Here is a 26,791-nt window from a genome sequence, read left to right as displayed (position 1 = left end):
AAAATAGGCAACCTGATTTAGGTAGAATTTAAATTCTAAACTAAGCTTATTAATGACAATATAACATTAATTCAAATTAGGAAAAAATAGAAATATATAAGAATTCTAAAATAATAAGAATTCTAAAATAAAAACATACGTTGCTTGAAAACAATACAGAACTTAAAATTCTCATCCTTTAATTAGCTTGAATAAAAGCTATTTCAGAAAGTGCTTAATTCATAAGCATGGAGGAACGTAAGAAATAAGCATTCTCGCAAACGAGTACAAACGCTAACACGACGGTATTGTGAGGTCTGAAGAAAAGACGCATTATAAAACTCCTCTGGTGTGTTGAAACGAAACATGCGCCTTAATAAATCAAGTGAAAGGCGATTCGGGCCCTTTGTGCATTCAGAATTGTTGGCACGAAAAGGGAATGAAAATGCCGATAAAGGAAAAGCTTGGCGCATATGCGGCGTATAAGTCTCGAGAGTACCACGCTCTTGGATCTATTCGACATTCGATTCCGCGAAGTAATCTCGAGTGGGCGCGTGATTTAGAGGGAAAGTCGTGACACCGAATCTCAAATTCGCCCCAGAGCGATAGCTTGTATGATATACGCTCAAACTTACGATACGCTTGAACGTACGTAAGGTCCATACGTTTAAAAAACTGCATCGTTCTCCTTCTCTGGCACCGTCGCTGGATTCTGACCTGCCGCGCCGCCCGACAAACGAAATCAGTTAATGTATGTAATTATCCCGCGACATTACGGTTATATGAAAATCGAATTATATAAATGTGCACTTTGCCGCGTAATATATTTATTAAAACCTCGGTGCAAAATCCACGCTAGTGTAATGTTTAACGTTATTAACGGTATTATACGCTAAGCGTAGCGGAAGAGAATAGAATCACCGATCGTATCAGTCATTCATGGTACGACCTATTATAGTTTCGCGCCACGTTCCGGTGCTTTGTCCGCCATCAAACTACATCCCGTTTATGCTTTCAACCGTGCTGTGATCCAAGGATTTAGAAGCGCATTGGTATACGGGAAGGATACGAAAATCTGGCGGGATTTCCATCCGAGCGTCGCACTAAGTGTATATATTACACTTTATATTTTTTTTATTTTTTCAGAATGATCCAACTGTTATAATGTTACTGCTCCAACTTAAAATTTAAAATATCTTTAAAATTTTTAATTTAAAAATCAGATTTTCTCAATAAATCGCGCGAAAGATATTTTATTTACTAATAAGAAAAAATGGATTGGCTATTTTCCGGTGAAGGTAACACGTGAAAATTGTATCCTGAAAATTGCATTTAATAGTTTGTCACGACCGTAAGTTAAGCGCAATAAATGCGTGATGCAAGTTTTGCTCACTACGGTTTACTACGTATGCAGATTAAACTTGCCAATTTCTGTAACTTCATCTTACGTACGGATGAAAAGCCACTTAACCGAGACTCAACTTTACACTTCTTGTATTAGATTCAATTAAAACTTTACGAAAGTTCCTTTCATATTAAGAGATAGTTATAAAGTGACGTGCATTTCTTGTTAAAAATAAAACCATAATTACAAGCCTGATGACCTGTAATAAATAGCTGAAATATAATAGATATACATTTTATCTAAATTATCTAAATAACTCGTTTGTAGCCATATCGTTCATCGGAGTTTTTCTATCAGTTTGCAATTTTTTTTATCAATTTACAAACATCCTTTTGAAATATCTATCTTTTACTTCATTGAAAACAATTTATTTAATAAAAATTCAAAAAACTTTTCTAAATGGTTGCGTAGTCATTTTCTTCTAAAAGAATGCTGTAATTTTTGTGTTAATTTCTTTAAATTCAATAAAAACTTAAATGTATTCGCAGAAGAATATTAATTCTGCTGCTAAAATAAGTGGTACAATTACTCAACTTACTTTTTTCTTTTGATAAATAACGGTTTAAAAAGATAGAGAATGATTTAAAAAATATTCTTTGTAAACAAATAACTATTGTTGAAAAGAAAAAAACTAAAATTGAGTAATTGTTGTTTTCAGTATTAGAATAATATTCTTATGCGTATAAGAAAGCAAATATTTTATTAAATAAATGTATATATTTATTTAAAATTAATTAATAAAAATATTTTTAAAAAATTCTCTCTTTTTCTACATTATATATATATATATATATATATATATATATATATGTGTGTGTATATAAAAGAAACATATTTGAATAACTCCAATTAAGACCTTCAAACAGTCAATGTTTTTCTTCCCTACTTTTAGATGAGTACGGTAAAATTTTTGAGATACTTGTTCAAGAAATTATGTCTTACATTTTTTAATTAAATGTTTTATTTAAATGAGTTAATTAAAAATTTAATTTAAATGAGTAATAACTAAATAATATTTAAAATAAAAGAAGTTTATACATATAACTAACGACAAAAGAAAGAGCTAAAGAAATAAAAAGAAAGAAAGAGGGAAAAAGAGAAAGAGATTTTAGGGAGATGTATTTAAAATATAATTTTACAAGAGAATATCACATAAAGGATATCAAGTTGACATGATTTTTTGAGTTTAATATTGTTATAAGGAAAACACAAATAATTATTTTCCAAAATTTATAATGTTTACCTATGCGATATAAATCTAGAATAGGTTTTTTTCGCATATCAAACAATTCGTTAAAAACTAGTAATACATTTCTACTTTCTTGTTTCAATACGATTTATCTGATTCCCAGTCTCTTATAAATTTCTGGACTCCCATGAGAATCCAGAATCGCGAAAAGCTACTTCTACTGCATCGAATCTCCTGTTCGCCAAAATCGCATTACTTCACGTCGTCCGCGTGATTTTCCCGACTGGAAGAGAAAGACCCGGAAGACCTTCCACTACAGTCACACAGACTTGCACGAAACATGTTGTTCAGAAATTATCGTATAAGATAGCAAACCTTTGTTCTGATTAAGCTTTCGAAAACATGAGACGTACATGCAACAAAACGCGTTAAATGAAATAATACAAAATAGAATTAAAATTAAATCCTAAGAAAAATAAACAAAATAGAAATAATATAATATTTTATAACGTGTATTATTTTGTGTATACATATATTATTAAAAAAGTTTCAGAATACAAAATTTTAAAAAAATCAGCTAAAATTAAAAATATTTTAACACTAAAATTGAAGGATACAATATTCAGAATCAATTAAATAAAATTTTTATGCATATGAGCACAGTTAGACTATCAAAATAATTATGTAGGACTATCGAAATACGTTTAAGCTAATTTTAGAATATCAAAAAAATTTTTTTAGCATTGGTCATTATACCCAAATATCTTTCATTATTATTTTGATGGTCCAGCAAAATTATTTTCAAATCTGTATCTGTGTTGTTAAATTTTGACATATGGTATAAAACCGTTCTTTCCATGTATTTATAATTTATAATTCTTATAATTTGATATATAAACGTGTATTATACATGATTCGAAAGGAACAAAGAATAAATTATTACTATAAAATACTATATGTGAACTCTTGATCGAAATATTAAGAGAGGTTTCGATTTCAGAATTTTGATCATAGCACGTCATCTTATCCGTTATATTACGTGGTCTTCTTGATATGCCGCTCGCCTACACGTATACTTTTACTCCCAATAGGAATACGTTACTATCCCTAGAATGAAATATTCTGTGATAGATCCGAAATCACTAGAGAATATATATCAACACTATTCTACTGTTATGAATTTCCGGGGGATAAATGCCACTTTTCTCCTTAAATTCTTGCTACTACATAATCTTATTATGCTCGCGAGGCACCTAATTTTTTACTCAAAACAATCCTTGCAAAGATTATAAATAAATAGATATCTCTTAAAATTTTTTTTTTATTTTCGCGTTTTGAGAACGAAACTTATCGCAATCCTTCTTGATACCCGTGAAAAGACTTTTCTTCTCGTAACCTGCAAAGACTAAATCGACTTATCTTGCATTTCTGCGAGCTGTCTTTTAAAGCGTAAAATTACATAAAGTTACTAAGACCAATCATCCTGCGGATTTCAGTAACTTTTTCGCCGAGATTGAAATCCGCAAAATGACTTTCTCTGAGATAAGTGCCAAGTAATTTTGTGCTAAAACTAATTTAAAAATTATTGAATTATTTTATAATTTTTATAAGCAAATATGTCTTATAACAAATTTTTTAATTGTTATCAAATTTATTACTTACATAATTTTTAAACATAATATATTGCATATTGTAAACGTCATGAGTTTCTATAAAATTAAAAAAAAAAAGATAATTTATTTTTCAGACGCGTTTGAAATCGATTAAACGCGTCGTTATCTTCTAACACAAGGTTATTCGATTCAAAAAGAGAGCTATACGTATCTGGCGTTCTCTTTTTTTCGTTACTAAATCGCAAAAAGCCAGATCAAACGCGCCACACGTTATCCAATATTATCGTTCAGATTCATTCCCGCGACTGAGTGTGCCTTCCTTTTTAACACCCACCGTCGGAACTAACCAGCTCGTTCGACTACTGTTCTACTTGAAACACGTACTACTACTGAATTTCTGAAGCTCACTCCGTAAAGCTGACTCCTTCAGATTCAGAATGCTGTTTCAGCGCGCACGTTTTTCCATCGATACGCGAGAGTACTGGTGACCCAGAAGCAAAGCAAAGCATGAATGTATATACCCGCAGGGCAAAAGGTATTACAGTGCTACAGGTGTTCCGCATGTCTTGTTTCGGTGTAACCTCTTATGGCAGCGGATATTCTCCGTCATAACCCCGATTGAAGTCTACCACTCTTCCAACTGTATAATCTGATTGTCATGAACCACCTTTGAATCCGTGTTATGTCTGCGCCCATCCTTTAACCTGTCCAGAGCGGACAGTTCTAACTGACAACAAAGGCCCTTAGGATCTATTTCGTGTATTATGTCCGTCAAAGGGTTCGTATTCTACAATCCTCTGCTCGATTCAGCATTTATTTATCTTGTTATTAATGTTAATGTTATTAATTTCTTAATATCCGTGTAATCTCTTTTGCGTGAATCTTCTTATCCATATTAATATTTTAATTTAATTTTTAATAATATGCTAGAATGTTGCATACATATGAGCAATATATTAAATAAAAAAGCCGTTAGAGGAATAGCGACCGACTGCCATAATATTATAAAGTAGTAATGTTTACTTTATATTAAAACTTTATATACAATGTGATAAAAAGAGGTTTTATATTATTAAAATCTTTATTGTTCTCTTCTATAGGTATGTAGAACATTTGTAAAGTTTTTGTGTAATTTTTTTAACTTTTAACTTTTAACTTTATAACGTTCGTTTTGTATACGATAAAATTAACCTGTAAAAATAAATAGGCAAATAAATCGGTGAAATAATTTATATTTCAATTTTACATACATTTATTCTCGCGTGGAAAAACGGTTTCTCTTAAAATAAAATCTAAAAATTAATTAGATATGTTTGAAAATAATTGTTATACCATTAAAGTAATTATATAGAACGTTCAAACTAATTATTAAAAGTTTACGCTTTGTATAATATTATTTTGTATCATGCTCTTGAATACTTAAATGAAATCTACATAATTATATTAATTACTTTCAAATCTGTATGAAAAAAACCGTTTTGCTAAAATATCTACAAATTTAGTTAAATACAGATATAAAAATAATTTCTCGTTTGACTATTAAAACAATTACATAGATTATTTAAGCTGTTAGAATGTCAACTTTTTGCAGTATTGCTGATCATACTGCCATGCAATTTATGCGTCTTTTGCTTCATTTATTAGAAAAAAGATGTCCCAGAGAAAAAGTGTTGAAATTGTCTTCAAAATTATTAATATAAAGCTCTAAAAAAGTAATAATTTACAGAAAAATAATATATAAAAGAAATATTCAATATTGATAATTCAATATGTTCTAAAATACCGCTATTACAAATAGTATGTTTTCGTGTTAACTCAATTTTATGATATGTATATCGCGCAGTAACTTTTAGGCGTGTCGGTGCGGTATTGTTTACAAGAAGTAATGTCTGGTAATAATTTCACATGCACCCATACAACTTGCCTGTACGGAACAGAGACTGCATTTAGCGCGACTATTATAAAAGATTTATCACATAGGTTTCCTGATTGTGCGACATTCGCATGCTTATAGCAATTAGAGCATGAATAAACATAGCTGTAATGTTCCGTAAACATTTTTATTCCTAGGAATCTACGGAAAATGTGTGTCTGCCTTTTGAGAACGTACATATATTTAAATTCGTAAGAAAAATAGTAGTAATGTTCCATTAAATAATGGAGCATGCTTGAATCGAATTTTCTTACCCACAAAACTTCAAAAGCGGAATCAATCGAACGTTCTTTGAAGCTCATGCAGATTCTTTCCTTTGATATTCTGATGCAAAAATAGGTCGCAAAAGTTCATATTTCAATGCATCTTCATTGCAGTAAATCTTGATGTGTGAATAATTAGAATCGCAACGTTTAACGCGTAAAAGCATAACAGAAAATTCCGCACTGTCATGCAAGCAGCGTTAAAGTGTAAACGTAATAATATGCAAAACAGAAGATAAAAGTAGTTTTAATCACGATGTTACCCCCCTTCCCCCTTCAATCGTAGAAATAAAGTGTAATTTTATATGAATAATGCAAGACTTTCCGAGACGGAATATTTCAATTATGATGTTTATTCATAGTTTTTTATTTCTCTTCTAACATATGATTTTGATTTACCTTTATTGTAGATAATAAATTTCTTTGTTAGCTTTAAACGCAAATTTACAATTAAATCAAGCGTAACTCTTTCCGCTTTCACAAGGTATAGAAAAAGTAAATAACCTCTAATTATGTGAATTTGATTTTACTGAGAGACCATAAAAACATTTATGTAGAATATGTTAATAAATAAAATAATAACTTTCATAATCCAAAAAAACATCGTATATAAAAAATTGTTTTTTAGAGGAAATTAAAAAATGTACACTGAAAAAAAAATTTACTGAAACGAAATAAATATTTCTTTAAATAATATCATGCACAAATTTTGTAAAAAATAAATAATATTTATTTCAATTAAAATAATATTTTCTATAATTTAGAAAAAGTATAATACATTTTCTAAATGTATACAAAATGTATAATACATTTTCTAAATTATAAAAAACATTATCTTATTTCAAAAATATGTATTTTACAAAACTTCTGCATAGTACTATTTGAAAAAAATATTTATTTCAATTTAGTAAATTTTTTTTAGTGTATCTTTATAAATTCTCTCCCTTTCCCCCCAAAAAACGAAAACGCGCTATTTCGTAAAATTGTATTTTAAGAATATTGAGCAAGAATATCTTCTTTAGAAACATTTCGCAATATTGGTATCTCAAGCGGAAAACATCTGCACGTATATTTCGTCGAATCGCAATATTTATATAAATCTAGGTTCTTTTTATATAAAGTATTTAAAGTTGGTCTTTGAATTATAATATTGTCGGTATCAAAGACGAACTCCAGTTCACAATTAAATTCAAGCACACCTCTTTCTTTAGAAAAATATTGATGCAGAAATCAAGATTGTTCTTAAATAATGATAGTCCATTAAAATTCGTACTAGGTTTACATTATTCTTACAATCATTTGCAAAGGAATGGATTCTGAAGTCAGAATGTCCATTCAAGTTTTTCTTTAGCAAAACGTATTATCTCACCGTTAAACCGTATCTCTTTTAATGATATATCTATTTTTTGTGTATCGCAAAAAGAAGTTTTAATAATATGCGTGTTTTTGATCATATTTATGTCAGAGAAGAGATTATCATAAAAGGGACGCGTTTAAAGAAAAATGACTCGTATATTCTGAACAATTTCTAAATACACAGAGTAACTGTTAACAAAATATATGAAGCACGGATAATAATCCTTGTTAATTTAAGTTTTGCCGTATTTTTCATAAGTAAAAGCTTTTTTCATGTCATATTTATCATACATCTTCCACGTTATATAGTCATGGGCGTAAATTTTCAGAATTTTATTAAAAAATTTAAACTGACAGGAAATGTTTCTGTATTATGCGACTCGTAAAACATCCCATTTGGTTCTTTCGTTTCTAAACATACGAAATTGTATTCTCGATTATGTGCCGATACGCAATTTATATTGCATTGCGCCTCGCGCGCGAAATTGTAATTGTGCAGAGTTTGGGGAAGAGGGTACAGCGAATGTTCGTATCTCATCGTGAAACACCAAGAGACGCTAATAACAATCAACCGTTTGTCCAAAGCGAATCTCGGCGAATAGTAACCGTCTAATTGAAATTGGATATACATTGTTCCGGAACGTCACGAAATCTCCGCACTTTGGTATTATTATGTTGAAATCAACGATAACACTTATGCGAACATGCTCTTGCAATATAATCAATGAGTATTGCGTTTGTTTAAACAAACAACTAAAATTCTTTTTTCTGTATGCAAATTCTAATAATCATAAATACGATATAGCATAAAGCGTTTAATAGAACAAGATTAATTTAAAATTGCAAATTAATGGTAAATTAATAATAATAAATGGTAAAAGATAAATTATAAAAATGTTTTCCATAGATGTAATTGTTTGAAAATATTGTACAAAATAATTACTGCCAGATATTTCCACTTCTCTCAAAAGTGTATTCTACATTTCCGACTTTCGATATACAATTTGCAGGCCTATTGTATAGATTGTACTCCCTTCTGTCAGACGAGCTTTTAAATTGCGAGCTTCAAAATAATGCGCGTCGTATTGTTGCATTGTATATTCGTTGGTTTCATTTGTGCAATCCTTTTCATTGCAGGTACGTACCGTACAGAATGTAAGCTCCAACTGGTAAAATTCCATTAAACGAGAAACACCCGCAACATCCGGTAAGTAAATATTTCGCCACGTATAAAATAATACGCTATCGCGAATTCGAACGAGATAAACACATTGTTGCGCCACACAATTCTTGTTTCTAAAGGGTTAAAAATGTAGCATATGGAAACTATGTCTATACAGTTTGGATGTTGATCGTAATATACTATAACTTATGTTCAACAAAATACAATATAACATGCCCTGTAACATATAAACTACATAAACTAATTTTCCAGTAGATAACCACACAAATGCCGCAAGTAAATTTATATAATTGTAATTTTTTATATCTTTGTAATTTTATATAACATAAATATGTTTTTATTAATTATTTAATTACAATTAATTGGATTTTATGTTCTTTTTTAATCTTTGACATTCTGTTACATGTTTATTGGAATGATTGTTGCGAATAATGATCAAAATGGTTTCAAATAATAATTAACAAAAAAAATAATTATTGTTTAAATGTTATCAAAGAGAAAGAGCGAGGACGCAGAATCATATTTTTATTTTAAATATGTTAATTATTTGTATTAGGTTGATGCAAAAGTAATGGACATTTCCTTCTATTTTTGATATTACGTTATTGTAAAATTGTGTTTAATGCTTATTAAATTACAACAAATGTATGTTGAGGAAATAGTTGAAATTATTGTATTCATATTTCTATGGTTTCAAATAGAATGTTTTACGAACACAGTGTTTTATTAACAAAACTCCAATATTCACAATGTTTGCAATTTAATGTAATTTCAATTTTAATAATTTTAATAAAAGGAACTCCAAAAATCTTAAAAAAAATTTCTATAACATTTTTCATCACTATTATATCTATAATTCAAGAAAAATGACACATAAACATATGTTTCTGCATGTGTTGTATATATATAACAGAGAAATTATATACGGTTATAATGCGTGACAAAGGGTGCGGCTTTTGCGACTCATAAATTCTATTTGTGATGATATACGCGTTTGCGAAATAATTAGCAGAACCGTAAATGGAAGTAGCATGTTGAAGGGTATATTACATTTTATTAACTAAAATAAACAAATGTAAAGGAAATAATTGTACGTGGGATTACGTGCATTTTCAACTAATGTTTATCCAATATTCGAGATAATTCAAACTAAAAGAATATAAAAAAAAGCGAACTTTTTCTGTAATGCATGTACATTTTTTTTTCTCCTTACTTGTTCGTAAGCGTACAAATACAATTTAAAAGACTGATAAAATGAAAGCAACACGATAAGGACGACCAAAGGTATCGGATCCGACAAACTAGAAAATGAAATCCTAATGGAATAGTCTAGAATGACATTTTGAATAGCATTTAGAGTGGCATCTATTTCTCTGTTGGTAGACAAATGTATTTTCATGGTCGAAAAATTGCAAGAACAAAGTAAAACTATGGACAGATAACAGAAAACGACACAAAATTCTCTCCATAAACTGAAAGATTTTACAAAAAATTTGAAGGAATTAAATTGTCATAAGAAAATTATTGGTAAATGTTATTTGTAAAAAGTAAAGTGAAGAAATATGATTACTAAAGTTATTTTATGATACAATGAACAAAAAAGAAACAGGAGTTTATAGAATTATATAACATATGCATAATGTAAGTATAGACGGAATACGAATAAACTTAAATTAGTTTTGCTGGTAAAAATAATGTTCATTGAAACGCAGATGACTACACAGACGGAATTTTATGCACATTTTAGAATCGCAATAAGGATAAGAATATCATAAGAAAATAAAAGAGCAATGCATGCATATTAAATCGTGTTGCAATCGGTGTTTACGCGAAAGATTTATGAATGTAAATATGCAACTACTACCGGAATTCTTCGTTATCTACGTGTTGCTTTGGAAAAGAATTTAATTTTGCATATGAAGCACCGAGAAGGTTTTTTTGATTTCAGCGTTGAATATAAAAAAAAAAAGATCGAACAAAACTCTTTTGCGATCCAATATTGGAAATTCTACACGAAATCGAACAATGTCTGGCTTGGCAATTCTTTTGTTTTGCATGGAATTTTTGTAATTATAAAAAATCGTTCATCCATACGTTATTTTTTTTACGAATTTCAATTTTACGAAACATTGTGCGCTCACTGTACTCACTGCGGAAAGCACGAATAAATCATCCGTTTCTGAATTTGTGTTCATTACAAACTACGTCGATAGATCTCGTACATTCAAAGCGTGTAACATGATTTTACGTTAAACGCCATGTTAATTAACTAACATTAATCGAAGTAGGAGGAATTGCAGTGGAACATCGAACACATGTACTTTGATATCGTGAATCGATGGACAGTATTGTCATACGTAATGAATGAGATTCTAGAAACAATAATCGAGAGAGAGTTCGTCGCACTCTGTCGGACAGCAGTCGTGGAGATTTTATTACAATTGCGTTTGTCCGCGTAAACCCGTCGGAGTACGTACGGTGCAACTCTCTGATTTCGCTTTGGTCCTCCCAAGTGTATACGCGAACTGACGCGAACTGGAATATATTTCGCAGAGTTGGAGCCTTGTAGTATACGCGGCAAAATTAATGGATGAACAGCGTGCTCCATGAACTACGTGAAGATCGAATTACTGAAAGGAACCTACGAAACACGTCTTTCGTAACATCACATTATTTCTCTCTTTCTTGCTATTTCCTTCTCTCGATCGATATAACATTAATAATTAATAAGATCCAATATCTCTAAATATTACAAGTTATAATGTGACAAATATCTCAAATCATAAAAGTTATCCAAAAATTCCTATAATAGAAAAGCATCTTCAGCAGAAAATAATTTTTTCGAAAATAAAAAATATGTAAATAACAAATATTTTGTTACTCTTGTCATTTGTATTTTTCTTTTTACTTTTCTTTTATATTAACATATCTGTTAAATATCTTTATCGATTTCAAAGCAACACCTACAATTTCTTTTTAATAGTTACAAGAAGCAATAAATAACAATTTTTTTGTAATTATTATCAAAAAAGCATTAATCAGTTTAATTTTATCTTATCACAATGTCATGGTCGATGCAAACAATTTTCTTAAGTACTAAAAGAATTAACTAATACAATGTTTTATTTATTCAGCAACACTAATGTGAAAATGCATCGCTGTAAGATTAATTTGCTCTGTAAAATGTTATTATCACTATATCTAGAAAATGATAATTGCAAGCACGTATATGTACAAAGTTGATAAAATTTGTTTAAATATGTCAGTATGCATATTACAAAGACAGAATATGTATACTGTGTATTGCAAATCACATATTGCTAAGTTCTTATAAACTTTTGTATTTAAATATTTATATTCTGACGATATTAAGAGTTACGTGACTAGGTCATACGGTGGGTATTACAAAGCACCTATATATATTTTAAGTTATAAGAAGTTACAACATCCTTCTGGGAAAGAGCAAAGGAGAAGATATTTATAAATAGCAAAACTACTCTTTGTGGGACAACGTATCGCGAAGCATCAAATCGGTTTATTCTTCGTAAAAAAAGTCATATTTGTTCGTAGATGTCAAGAGATCTAAAGTTTCAAAGCAATTCGAACGAAAGTTTCGATACAAAATTGTGCTGCACCATTTTGTAGCGACATCAATCTGCCATACTACGTATTGACGCCATCAGACGGAAGCAACTTTATTTGTTAAAAATAGAGAAAAATATTCACTTATTTATGCAGAGTGATTGGATTTAAAATTTAATATGATTTGATTTGAACATCTCCCCTGAAAAATGTGCCAAAAATGAAATTGATCGACATAAAGACTTGGTTACGTGTGTGTGCCGCTGCAAGCAATTTATAATTAAATCTAACACAATTATTTAATACATAATAATATGTTATTGACATTTAATTAAAGCTTATGTAACTGTATTTTCTACAAAATTGTCTGTAATTATTTTGTTATATTAATAAATCAAATAAACATACAAAGTATGTTTCATACACAGAAAGAGTAGAACTATTAAAAACAGAACTTTGTATTTAGTGTATTACTTTCCTAGGTTTTTTAAACAAAAAAATTTTTCTTTTCAAATTTGCGAGTTTATATTTTATGTTTCGACACAAATCTCTACAAATATTAGTACTATACAGACAAATAGTAGATAGAAAAGAAAATTTTGATAAACAACAATAAATGGAAAATTTGAGATCCGCATTACGTGACTATATGAGCTTTTAAATTAAGCTACACGTTTCGTATCGTTAATTATTAACTATAGGGCCATCGAAAAGACAAAGAGAAACAATAGTTTTATTTGTCTTTAATTCCTTTAATCACGCTCTTCTTTCTTGCTCGAGCAGTTTACGGAAATATTGAGAATCGTGATGAGAAATATTTTGAGATTATATTTGCCTAAAATGTAACCGGACCAATCCCATTAAGCAGGCACATTAATGCCAAATTACTGTAGTATATGTGCACGATGGTATGCCACGCTAGTCAATTTAAGACTAATTAGGACTCTGTACGTAGTGCACTGCAAAACATATCCTCTTTATATATAAAGGACATGTATATTTTGTAACGGAATATACCATATTAGAACGGATTTTTTACGTGTCCATTTTATTTAAGCGTGACTGGCGCAATTCTTAATGTGACATGTTATTTATATAGATCAATATCCTTTATATAAATAGGACTGGAAGTAATCATTATAAAACAGACGTTAAACCGGACATTATAAAGGATGTGGTCCGCCATATATATTAAAGCGGACGAAATAAACAAAACGCAACGCAATATGGCGCGAGCGGTAGCGATAGCCGTATCGTTCACTCACAACAGTGTTAACTTGTTACTCTAACGGCCGTCCTCTTCCCAATTATAATAAATATTTTTATTACTAATTGTTGGTGTTAATAATGGGTGTCGATCGACGCGGTAACCATCGCGGTAAATGTACGGCGTGTGATTGCGACGAATTTGAGTTGCCTCAGGCGGATGATAACACAAATGTGTGCTCTTTTTGCGGGCATTATTCGCCTTTACATGAGCGTGTGGAAATAATTAAAGAAGCTCATACGCACGAAAGTAAGTTTTGTTACAAATAAATTATTTGATAATTTATTATTATTATTATTATAGATTATATTACGTTACGTGCATGTTATACTTTTTTTCTCTCAGTGTATACTTTATTATATTGTGAAGGGAAATTAATAAAATCTACTGGTTCATTGCAGTTACAATGCCTACAATAGTGGCAATAGAAAATTTGACTGACTCAGTACGCAATGAAGTGATCGAAGTAATGGAAGTAATCAATCCCAATGAAGATCCAGACTCTCAACAAACTCTGCAATCTGCCAACAATGTAGAGCAACAGGATAATGATATAATTGTAGCTGAGGAAAATAATTGGGTAATAATGGGTTACGAGTGTTTGCTTTGTGGATTAATTTGCAATAAAAAAACACGTTTAATACATCACGTAAATGTAACGCATACAAACAGATCAAAACACACAGTAATTTGTCATTGTCGTAAATGCAATTTTTATTTTTCAATATTAACAGAATTTAAGACTCATAAATGTGTTGCCCCGAGGTTTGCATGTGATTTGCCAGTTGTAGAATTACAACAAAATGAAACTAATGTCAATACTGATGTAATAGTAGAAAAACATGAAAAAGAATTGAATCTTGCCGATAAAATTTTAGATTTCTGTGTACTCCTGGAAGCAAAACATAAAGTTCCTAAAATAGCAATAAACGTAATGACAAATTTTCTTGGCTGCATTGGTCATGAAAACGATGTTTCTCAGTCAGTCTCAGATAGATTACGTAAACGTCAATTGATAAAAAATGGTGTGTATCTTGTTCCTCAACAAGTAGATCTTCCTGATGGCAGTAGTGGATATGTAGTGTCAATTATTGATATAATTCAGAATTTAGCAAAATTTAATGAAATTTTATCCTTCTTCAAAAATAATGCCCCATTGTCAGATCATCACATAACTGATATAATGCAGGGTCAAAGATTCAGGAATCATCCTGGACAGATTGCACACGAAAAAAACAACATTGCTTTGTTATTATACAATGATGATATTGAATTATGTAATCCAATTGGCATGCACAGAGGTACTAACAAAATATGTTTATTTTACGTGACAATTCTGAACATACCTGTCCAATTACGATCACGTTTAGCAGCTACATTTTGCATTGCTGTATGTAAAAGTAAATCATTGAAATCTTTTAAGACACATGAGATTCTTCTTAATAATTTCATTAACGATTTAAAGATGCTTGCTTCTACAGGAATTATAATTTCTTCTGATCCACAAGGAGAAAAATTTTATGGCTATTTATTTGCATATCATGCTGATGCACTAGCAGCACATCAATTATGTGGTTTTAAGGAATGTTTTTCTCCTCGCGTTAAGCAACAATGTAGAATCTGTACTGCGTCATTTACATTATTTCCTAAAATGTCATATCATTCTCAATGTCCTTTGCGAGATGAAATACAACATTATCGAACTGTCGATGAAATGAAAAAAATGATGAAGGAAAATAAGGCATTGTATTCCAAAAAGTCTCAAAAGAATGGAATTAAGCGAGATACCATATTTCGGCACATTCCTTTCTTCAATATATTCAAAGATGTTCTGTATGATCCTATGCACGTATTATTGGAGGGTATTGTTCCAAAAGAATTAAGCTTGTTCCTGAAAACTATTGTTTTGCAACGTTTAATTACTCGTGATCGCCTGAATACTCTGATTAGCAAATTTAAATTTCACAAAAGCATTCCAAGTGGTGAAAGGCCTCGCATTATTCCTCCAGATTTTTCTATATCGGGAACCAGTAAAGCAAACTTCACACTAATGTATCATTTGCCGATTCTTCTGCATCATGATATTCCTACTGATAATCAGCACTGGCAGTGTTTTCTTTTGCTTGTCGGACTTGTTAAATTGATATGGTCACCTGCATTGACAGTTGAATCTTTAACTGCAATAGAGGCTTTAGTTCATGAACACCAAAATTTGTATGTGAAATTATATCCAGGTAATTTCTTTCCCAAGTTGCACATGTTAGTTCACTTAGCTGCACAGATGCACACTCATGGGCCAGGTAGATTCCAATCATGTATACGTGCTGAAAGCAAACATTTTGTTGTCAAGCAAAAGCGTTTTTTTTCCTACAAAAATATTTGCTATTCTGTGATGGATCATTTTCAAATAGAATGTGCTTATCAAATGTTTCATAGTAATGGCTCTGTTAAACATTCTTTTTTATCTCCATCAGCGGACATAAAAGTTAAAAATGCTATTATAAAAGAGCATGAAAGTACTATCTTTGAAATGTTACCTGATTCTGATAATGTCTCTGATGCAATCGAATTGTCATACTTAAAATATCATGGTGTACAATACAAGAACAATGTCATTTTGATAGTTGGAGAGATTGATGATCATCCTTTGTTCGGTAGAGTTTGTCGCATATTTCTCTTTGAAAATGTGTTCTATGTGCTTGTGGAAACTCTTCTTACAACATACCAACAAAACACATGCAGTTATGTTGTATCTTGTAAAAATGAACTTAAAATGTACAGCATTTGCAAACTCGAGTATCCATGGACTGTCCCAGAATATGTTATAAATGGCAAGATTCACATTCTTTTGCCTTCGGGGTGGTTTACTGGTCTTGTAAATTAATTCCATTATTTTATTATTTTAAATATTGCAGCTTGATAATAATAAAACCCAGTTATTACCTAGCTTTAGTTCATATGTAATGCCTTTTTTGGAAGGGCAAGCTATGAGTCCCAAAAAAAAAAAAAAATTATGCTCTCAGTTAAAAGACGAAATAATAGACCATTTGGAGTAAGTATATACATTTGATGTCTTTATTTATTTATAGTAAAACAAAAATATAAAGTCTTGTGTACCTTATTTAATCAGCAGGCACAACTTGATTCCTCACAACATAAATCATATGAAAAAACGTTGGCAATATCGTGATCTAGGAGAAGCTCTTGTAACAAACTTTCCTTCAATCCATATAGAACAGTCACCCAAATTTAAAACTAAATGTGTAAGTAGATACAGTAGATTTTTAAATCGATGTATTTATATAACAATTTTCAACTTTGTTATGATCTTTGAAGTCTGAACTGCTAGTTGTCTAAGAATGGTATTCAGAGTCGAGTCTTATTTAAAGATCGTCTCAAGCCATATCTTAAGAGGCTAATACGGCTCTGTGATTGGCTGATGGCATCTTAAGACAGTACTTAAGATGATCTTAAATATAAGATCCGACTATGAATACCAGTCTAGGTTATTGTGTAATGGAGATGAAACGCGCTCCCAATGTTAAAGTGGCAGAAATTGGAAACATTAAACAAAATCTCGATGGTAAAAGATGAAGAAAGAGAGAGACGGACTGAGTCATTCTGTTTTATCAACTTTTTGCAAATTATCGAATATGCATTTAAAAAATTGACGCAAATAAAGGCTGAATTAGTTTTATAAATATATATATTTATGCAGGTAATTCTGCTAATATATCTCCATAATAAAATTAGAATTAATGCAATTAAGCGATTTTGTTTTTTAAAATTAATTTATAATTTTATTATGGGAATATATTAGCAGGATTACTTGCATAAATATGTATGTCTATGAAACTAATTCAACTTTTATTTGCGTTAATTTTTTTAATGCATATTCGGTAATTTGCAGTTTATAAAATAGTGACGAATGACTCAATCTGTCTCTCTCTTTCCTCATCTTTTACCATCGGGCTTCTGTTACTTTAACATTAGGGGTGCGTTTCATCTCCATTACACAAAAACTCTTTGCTTGGATATGCAATTAGCAGTCCAGACTTCTATAGTCAAAAGTTATGATGTGAAACAGGGACATTTCGTACATCAAATTGCTGATATTAGACGTCACAGAAACAACCGTCGAGAATGTATGCAGCAGATGCATAATCCTTTGCAGTTGCAAAAAAAAACAAACAAAAAGGGTAAACTTATACAAGTAATAACTCCAGAAGAGGCTTACAAGAAACTTCAGGTAACATGCATTCTAAGAATCTCGTAATATTAAAATGTGCAAGAGAGAGAATCGAACAATACTTAAAATGAAAGTTAAGATGGTTTAATGAGATGATAAGATATAGGCTCATTCTAATTTTCTTGCCTTACAAATTCAATATTAAATTAATATAACTCAACATATTAAAAAACAATTTTTTGCATTCTTATGTAAAATTACATTTATTTGTTTTATTGTCCCTTTTTAGGATTCAGCAGAAGATGAATTGTCGACAACCACAATTGTTGAATTACTTCAGCAATCATTTCAAGTTCGACCTCACGTTGGAAATGTGTGGCCTTACTATCTTTCACGAAAAGAATGTGTAAGTATATATACTTAAAAAAAATACTATGAATACTAGAAAAATACTAAAATTGTATGCATACAAATTGTGGTATATATTATAGTTTGTCCAAGAAGCTGAATTAAGGATGAAAACATCTATTGAAAGTGTTATTAATACTATAAACACAATGTATAAAAAGACAGCGGAGAAAGGAATTAACAACATTCTGCAGCTACAAAAATTTGTAACTTTACGAGGGACAAAAGACTTTTTTCTTGAACAGGTAAAATCTTGTATAATAAATTATTAAAATCGTTTTTCTTTTATTTTATTATATATGCTTAATAGATGTCTGTAATTCTTTGTATGTTTTGTATAATTTATGCAGAAAGTTCCAACGTTTGATGATCTACTATTACCTTCTCCTGGACCAAAAGTTTTTTACAATGATGCTACTGCCTGGCTTGTGATCAGTGAGATTGATCAACTAAAAATTGATGTTACATCTGCGGAAGAAGCAGCCGCTTTAGGATTTGCCATTTACTTTATGAAGGATCTGACTTATCCATCATCTTTTAGCCAATTGCTTGGTTTAATTGATGCTTTGTGCCTCGGTAACAACAACGAATTTTTATGCAAGCGAGCTAAAGAAATTTTGTCTCATTGTACTTTGGAAAAATGTTAAGAATTTCTTTTATTATTATTTACATTTTTATCTTTGTTTGGGATTTTGTACTTGTTCCTTCTTTTTTCTCTTATATATATTATATATCAAACAAACTAATATAATACATTTATTATGGATAAAGGTTTTATTTTTTTGTATACAAACTATATAGTTTGTTCATTTATATTTTCTGGTCACATATATATATAATGTTTTATATATATATATATAAGTATATATATGTATATATGTATATATTTTATAAGTATATATGTAATAATGTATAATGTATATTTGAATGTAATAAAATATTGTCTTCCAGATGATATGTTCTTTTCTGTATCCGGAAAAGAATATAAAATTGACTAAATTTCCGTTCTATTTATAAAGGACATTAGTCCGTTCTATTTATAAAGGACACTAGTCCGTTTTATTTATAAAGGACATTATTATAGACAATGTCCTACGTATATAATTCCGTTTTAATTTCACGCTTATTTAAAGTGGAAAAAAAGTCACTTTTTTCCGTTATAGTTTCGCGGAATTTAGAGTGGATATGTTTTGCAGTGTGTGTACTCGGTCTTACTACGATCCGACAGTGTAACAGATGGATTAACATAGATCCAAGATGGTAACTAAAATTACCGTAACGTTCTCTACCTTCAACTACTGAAATTGCGACTGTGTTAATAATACAAAAAATTTCTCAAAGTGTTCGAAAAAGTCCGTGTAAATGTGTCCGTGATGCAATAAGTAATTCATAATTATGCAAATTTTTTCATTGGTTCGTATACTGATGCTATTTCTCGGATGTATTTTTGCACATTAAAATGCACACCAACAATTTGCCAAAAAAAAAAAAAGAAATTCGCATTTATCGTGCTTATAAAAGAAATCTGAAGAGTAAATAAGTACCACAGATAATAAACGACGTTCCGTAATAATGTTTGGATATGCAGATCTGTATGACGGAAACTCAGTCTTTACCCTTAAAAGAAGAAGTCGCTGTAATTTTTTCTACGAATAACGTATTTATACGAGGTACTTTCATCCTTCTCTCAATTTAGCGAAATATTTTAATTGGTCTCCTAAAAGAGAATAAATAATATTCGTACAAAGAGAGACGAATAACGGTCTGTTACTATTATATCGCGCAATTGTAGAAACTGAAATAGTCACCTTTATTACTATAGAAAAAGATATTTCCACTGCTAACATTAGTTATTCCGTCTCATTTTTATACTTATGAATACACGCGCCTACAAAAAAACTTTCAAAAGTTAATATCTAAAGTTTTATTTGTTAGCAATTTTTATCAACACGACGCTGCGCTTCCATCAAATGTTGTCTCCGCGAGAATTCTTTGGTCAATAAAATCTATCTGTAATATCGCGATATCGGTCATGGAAGCGAGTAAATAAAGGAGTCACCAAGGAGAAATTTCATGCAGTATTATATGTATAGTGTCTAGATACATTACGCACTTAAACGTCTATTTTTATATCTAAGTACAATCGATTTTTAACTTTTCACGTGGCGCTATTTATGCGTGGTAGATATACAATTTATCAATAAAATCGATACATAACATGGATATTAAATAGCACTAATCCGAGAATAGTCACCTAAAACATTTTTTACACTTTAACATCGAAAAAATAAAGCTCACATCACAGAGCAATTTTTTTACTCCAAATCCATGTCTACCTTTCATTCAAAGATTTTGAGATCCAATTCGTACAATAGAAACAATCCATATCTACCTTTTATTAAAAAATTTCAAGATTTAATTTAAACAATAAAAGCAAGTTATAACTTGTTTATAATACCGATTTATAATATCAATCCGGTAAAATTTCAGCTGGGTAGAAAACATTCTAGATAATCATTTACGTATTAAATTAATCAAGTATGGTAAAAGCTTATATAAATTTAAAATAATATGTTTAAATTAAAAAATATTATAATCTTTTAATATTTTTATATTAATATAATACAAAAAGTTCAAATAATGAGTTTCTGTAAATGTTTATTTTTATTAAAGCATACACTTTATTATATTCTGTATACACATTTATATAATATAATAAACAAAGTAAAATAAAATCCTAATAAAAACCCATGAAATAAGAGCGTTTTATTACCTAATTTTATTTGTTTTAGAATATCATAATAATATACTTTTTCATTTTTTGTGTTTTATTTGTTTCTCCTTTAAAGAAATATTGGTTAAATCTATATACATAATGTCCTTAGATATTAATAGATTATAGAAAAATCAATAATATATAATATGTACTTAAATAACAATGACTTTTAACTGAGGTAAATTGTAAAAATTACTCCAAATGATCGTTTACGCAAAAACTGAGAAAAGATGACTATTCCCGAGTTAAACAGTGACACATAGATATTAAATTTCTTATTTATATTCTATTTAAAAAATGTATAAAAATGAATAATATTTAATTCAATTTTCTAATTAAAAAAGACTTGCCTTTGTAAAAAGAATAAAATCTTTTTTTAAAAATAAGTCACGTAAGAAAAATTTAAATTAAAAATATGCACAAGAAATTTAAAATTCTTTGCATAATTTTTTTTAGATTCTCTTGCAATTTTTTATATGAGTAACGTGTTTACGTGGCAATATATATGCTTTAAGCCTAAAAATGCGAGAAACGTTTTCAAAATATACCAAGCAATTGCCCATAAATCTGGACCATCAATTGGATCTATAAAAAAGTATTTTTTACGGTTCGCGAGACGGCTTAAAAAAACAAAAACTTGTATCGATCTCGTGCGTGAATGGCTGTCGCGAGCACGGCAAACGCGATCCTCGCTCGGATAATTTAGCGTAGTATGGACAGTTTTAGAGAACCACATGCTGGGCTATATATTTCATCGTTTATTGCCGCGCGCAAATAGCGGTACATGAAAAAGCACGAATGTTTTTTAATCCGCGGAACAAAGTAACGTATCTCGTCGACGAATCGCGGCTACCACGGTCATCGCCGTCGCCGTCGCCGTCGCCGCCGCGGTTGTAGCCGCGGCGGTTTCGCAGTTTACTCCTTTTCTCTGAATTTCGCTCTCCACCGCGACCCACCTTTATCTCTTTTCCTCTCTTTTTCCCACCCTCTCGGAAGCGCTCGGTCTATCCTCCATGCACATGCGAAGTACTTTAAAACTAATCTGAAACCATCCCGAGACCAGTACTGTGTATATACATTTCGCGGTTGACCAGACAACGAGCAATCTCGCAATATCTGCGCGTAACCCGATATTTATTTCCCGGTTCTCGTAATTTGTGGAAGAATGCGAATGAAAACGATGCTGGTTCGTGGTCAGGGCGAGAAAAAACAAGAAAAAAGAGAAGGGAAAACATCGAAGTTTTCATACGAGAATGATTAACTTTGAGCAAAAAGTGTTTTAATATCTTTAATGATACAGACTGTGTTTTAATAAACTGAAATAAAAAACCAAGTAATCACAACAAGACTTCTGTTAGTTAATGGATTTTAAATCGTCTTTGAGTTGATTAAATTTTAGTTTGAAACTTAGTTACAAAAATACTCAGCTACAAAAATATTAAAAGTAAATAAATTCTTAGCCTAAAACTTGATTTTAAATTTATTAAAGGTCCCGTATTTATTGATACGACTACATTTCGGAGCCTGTTTAAAATCCCTGGTTTAAATAATCTCTTTAAATAAAAAAAGGACGATATAATTATAACAAAGGAAGACATTAAAATAGGTGAGACACGAGCCATTTTTTTCCTTTCCCTATCTTTGTCCCATCTATTGTCGCAAGCTCCGCCGTCGTAATTGTGTATTGAAATTGCTATGAAAACAAAAAAGTGCACGTCAACATAATATCGATCAATATTGCAGCGGCCGAATTATAAACAACGCTATTGACGCACTGAGGAAGATACAGTGTTTGCGCCGCAATTATGACAGGCGAGACGTAACTCATATCGCGCATGTTCTATTATTCAGATAAATAAGGCGGAAGTGAATTCTCATTTGACCGAGACGCATGCGCCATGTTAATTCTGCGCGCGTGTGTATAATGTGATAAAACCGTAGGGGTCCTCCTGGATCCGATGTGATAAATAATGTCGTCGTATAGCGTTAATTAAAAAGTTCCGGACGGCTCCATGCACCGGACGTGGCGTTCGCGTGTGCTTCAATTTCTCGGCTGCGATTTACATAAAACGTTTCGAAATTACATTTCTCCGTCGTGCGTCGCTTCATTCGCCTCCCCCTCGAACCTTCGATTTCTCCGAGAGAAACATTCTCACCCAATTTTCATATCGGAGTTTCGTTTATCAGTGATTAATAGGATGAGTAATTGCATATTAAATTATTCGCGGAATATCTGTTTAATTGTGGTTATTGCATAATTGCGATGCGCTTGAGACAAAAATAATATCCAATACTAACAAGCAGAAACATCTATCTCCGGATCTCAGATGCTATGTACATATAACGTATTATTGAATCATCTGCTATGCATTGAATCATAAAATTTATTTAACTTAATCAAGACAATGAAATAATCAAGTCAACTTATCAATAAAAATTTTGTTATATCATAAATAATTAAATTAGCGATGTGTATAATTTTACTTTTTATGAATTGTATTGTTTTTTGTACATGATGAATAAAAGATATGTAAAATTCAAGATTAAATTAAATATTCAAGATAAGACAAATACAAAACAATTAAATACATTTTAAATTTTAATTATGTTTTCATTCCGTCATCATCTTAAGATAACACTACATATACGTACACGTGTCTGGAGAAATTATGCATATTATACGACCTCTCTTCTCTGCAAGATCGAGTCTCCTTAACGTACCACATTTGTGACACGTGCTCGGAATATGCGAGTCCGCGAGGGAGCACGACAATCCGTAACTGCATGAAACAATCCACTCGTAGAAGAAATCTAACTGCCGACAACTCAAGAATACGTTTTTCGTTTCTATCTGAGGTAAAAACGGTAGAAGCCGCTCAACCTAATAAGCAGAAATGACCGATGGGATGAGAAAGTTAATTCTTGCGTAACGACGCTCTGCTATTTTGTTTCTACTGCAATAACAAAGTCAGAGAAATTACAGTCGACCCCTCTAAGTGTATCTTTCCGAGATGAAGAACCATCTTCGTTCGTGCTCTCCAATTTTCGCCCTGACGACACCCTCGGGGTTCAATTTGCATGGCACGGAAAAGGTCTTGTCAGTCTCGCTATGTACAACCTGCGTGAACATCGGGCGATGTCTGCTTAAATATTTAACAGGATGCAAGTGACAAACATGTATGTCCATGCAGCCAGTCGATTTTACAACTTCGCCGAAACGTTAAAGTCCGTAGTAAAAGGGGCAGCTTTTAGTGTGCACTATGAGAATACGCGACATTTTCGAATTCACTTCATGAAAGTTATATTTAACCGGCGGCGGTGGTAATTTTACGATTAATTTTGCACTAAACTGTGCGGAAGAATCCATGTCTCAAATCTGTAACATTGTTATATCATGTAACACTGACTTTCCTCAAAGTAATCGCGCGCAAGTAATTCTTTATACGTTAAACAGCGACACTTCATATAGATAGAACAGAAACCCGTTGAGAGATAGACGAGTTTTATTATGTAATACAGTATAATAAAATTCATTAATAATTAAAACAAATTTATCAAAAATTACATATATTTTATCGTTTTTAATATAAATTATATATTCTGCGATACAAAAGATTAAAAAATTATTCAATGATAAATCATATTTATAATATTGATAATTTTATAATTTTATATTTTTTTTTATCTTCCAAAATGTGTGTGTTAAAGAGTTTATCGATTTATTCTGGGCAAAATTATCTCTTTACCAAACTGTACATAGAATCAATTTCTATACTCTCTAGAGGATGCTACATCTTGCTTCTGGGTCACGTGAACGGGGCATAAATGAATTAATTATATCTGGGAATATAATCGAGCAGTTAATTCTATTTGTCCGGGAGGATTTAGCTACGTGACCATCATAAGTCGAAGGTTGGCAAAGCGTAAATGCAGGAGCGCACCAACTGCTATTTTAATACATTTTATAGTATATTTTACGGTATACCTTACGCCTTCAATGAGTAAGGCTTGGGCTCTTAGGATTCAACCCGGTTTGTCTCGGTTATTCAACGTGAGCTTTTGTTCGTAGCTTCACAACGTCCATTGACGTAACGTAACGATACCTTGCATTAAATAGTAACGCGCGTATATTAATTTTCTTCTCGCACAATACCCCACATTTCTAATAATTCATCATTTAGAGCAGACATTTCTCTATTTGTTCAGAAAAATTTTGTATGCACTCCTGATGTAGCTTATACCGAAGCAGGATTCAGATCCATCATTCCTATCAAAAACGTGCAAATACACTTACGCTGATTCATTATTACATATTTACTACGTCGAATTTTTCTTGACGAGGATTTAGAGGATTGTCTGATTACTTGAAATTTAATAAATTTCTAATATAGATAATACCTTTCTTTTCCTATTGCTTCTTAAGCGCACCCTTTAACCTCTAAAGCCCAGGTTTGTAGAAGTTATATAATTTTTCTGACAGCTTGAATTATCCATTTTACTTCTGGTTAAAAAGTTATATCGGTTATAATTAAATCGGGCATAAAAACGGGAAAAGTACAGTTTTTTTGAATAAGAGAATTTCCTTTAACTGTAAAATGATAACCCCCTACACATAATAAATCTAAGAAGCAATTTTAAGTAGTTTATTTATTCAGTCAAGTCTACTTTTAATAAATCTATATTTATCATACTATAAAAAATATTATTACTTTAAATTATCAGCAAACGTAATGTGCACTTTCGTTAACGTTAATACTGTATTATTTTTTAACCGATTTATTGATGAATCTCGGACTCTCTAATAGTATAGTCATCAAGGCGTATTTAAAGCAACTCTATCGATAAAATTCCTAAATTAAAAAATTACTGTTTATATTTTAACGTATTTGAATGTATGGAATATGAATGTCCCAACGGACTTTAAGAAAGTTAAGCAAATCTTTATTTGTTTGTAAAACTAAAGAAAGCGTACAACTAAGATATTTTAAATCGATAATCGAATAGTTGTGATGTATGATAACGTTTTATCAAGCTTTCATTAAAATATCGATTTCTAAAACGTCAAATAATGTCGTTAAAGTGATAGGCGAGATCCGTTGTGATTTTAGATCGCGTGTGAAGCCTGTTCTAACCATTAGCCTTAATGCATATTGTTATGGCATGTAATTTTCCTCGAGTTTCGAAGGCGCTCATCATCGGGGTTGTTACGTTCGCGATCGATACCCGCGTTTACCGCGCCGAGGCTTCTCGAATTGATTGCGGGACTTGGAAATTTTTTTTCCGGACGCGCTTCGAAACTTTCCTGCAAGAAAACGCCCACATGTTAAAATTCGGTTTAACTCCTATTAAATGTTTACGAGATTAACCGGCGTGTTAGGGATCACGAGCACGATCATTTCTCCTTAATTACGCTGGTATCTCTCGCGACACGTATCGTTCCCTAACTACGTCGGCTTTGCCGCGTTAGATGGCAGCTACCATGCCCGCGTCGCATCGCTACGTGATGTTGATGCTGATGTTGCACTGTGGATGAAATCCGCGTCAGTCGAGACAATTCCGCAGGTTTATTGCATCCTATCCCAACGTAGAAACAACGAAATGATTTTAGCCAAGTTCTTCATAAGCTTCAAAAGGATATTGTAAAATAA

At 31.1% G+C, this 26,791-nt stretch overlaps 2 protein-coding genes across 7 annotated transcripts in view; both read left to right on the top strand.

Moving 5' to 3' along the window:
* LOC105836201 (leucine-rich repeat-containing protein 15) overlaps nt 1-26,791 on the top strand; it is a 106,990-nt gene that overhangs the window by 44,867 nt on the left and 35,332 nt on the right. For 3 of the 5 annotated variants that reach the window (XM_028193893.2, XM_012680067.3, XM_012680066.3), the window contains exon 2: nt 8,876-8,945. The exons of the other annotated variants lie outside the window; for them this stretch is intronic. The gene's annotated coding sequence lies outside the window, so the exon portion shown is untranslated. The remainder of the gene's footprint in view (nt 1-8,875; nt 8,946-26,791) is intronic. 5 annotated transcript variants of the gene reach the window in all.
* On the top strand, nt 11,879-19,132 carry LOC118647435. Of its 2 annotated transcripts, XM_036292341.1 has the most exons (8): nt 11,879-14,019; nt 14,172-14,350; nt 16,686-16,822; nt 16,901-17,033; nt 17,858-18,019; nt 18,249-18,365; nt 18,451-18,612; nt 18,718-19,132. In XM_036292341.1, exons 1-8 carry the CDS (start codon nt 13,851-13,853, stop codon nt 19,012-19,014), a joined length of 1,356 nt encoding a protein of 451 aa, XP_036148234.1. In that variant the 5' UTR covers nt 11,879-13,850; the 3' UTR covers nt 19,015-19,132. The 2 variants fall into 2 exon arrangements, with proteins under 2 accessions (XP_036148234.1, XP_036148233.1); XM_036292340.1 differs by lacking the exons at nt 16,901-17,033; nt 17,858-18,019; nt 18,249-18,365; nt 18,451-18,612; nt 18,718-19,132 and having other exon boundaries at nt 11,894-14,019; nt 14,172-16,781.

The sequence above is a fragment of the Monomorium pharaonis genome, chromosome 9, assembly GCF_013373865.1.
Source record: "Monomorium pharaonis isolate MP-MQ-018 chromosome 9, ASM1337386v2, whole genome shotgun sequence".
Lineage (NCBI taxonomy): Eukaryota > Metazoa > Arthropoda > Insecta > Hymenoptera > Formicidae > Monomorium > Monomorium pharaonis.
Note: the sequence above shows the minus strand (reverse complement) of the source record. Positions and strands in the feature narration are given on the sequence as shown.

What these genes read in the sequence shown, in the direction of transcription:
- LOC118647435 (XM_036292340.1), top strand. Translation starts at nt 13,851, where the DNA reads ATGGGTGTCGATCGACGCGGTAACCATCGCGGTAAATGTACGGCGTGT. An exon ending in AGAAGCTCATACGCACGAAA is followed by an intron (nt 14,020 to 14,171) that starts GTAAGTTTTGTT and finishes GGTTCATTGCAG; the next exon opens with TTACAATGCCTACAATAGTG.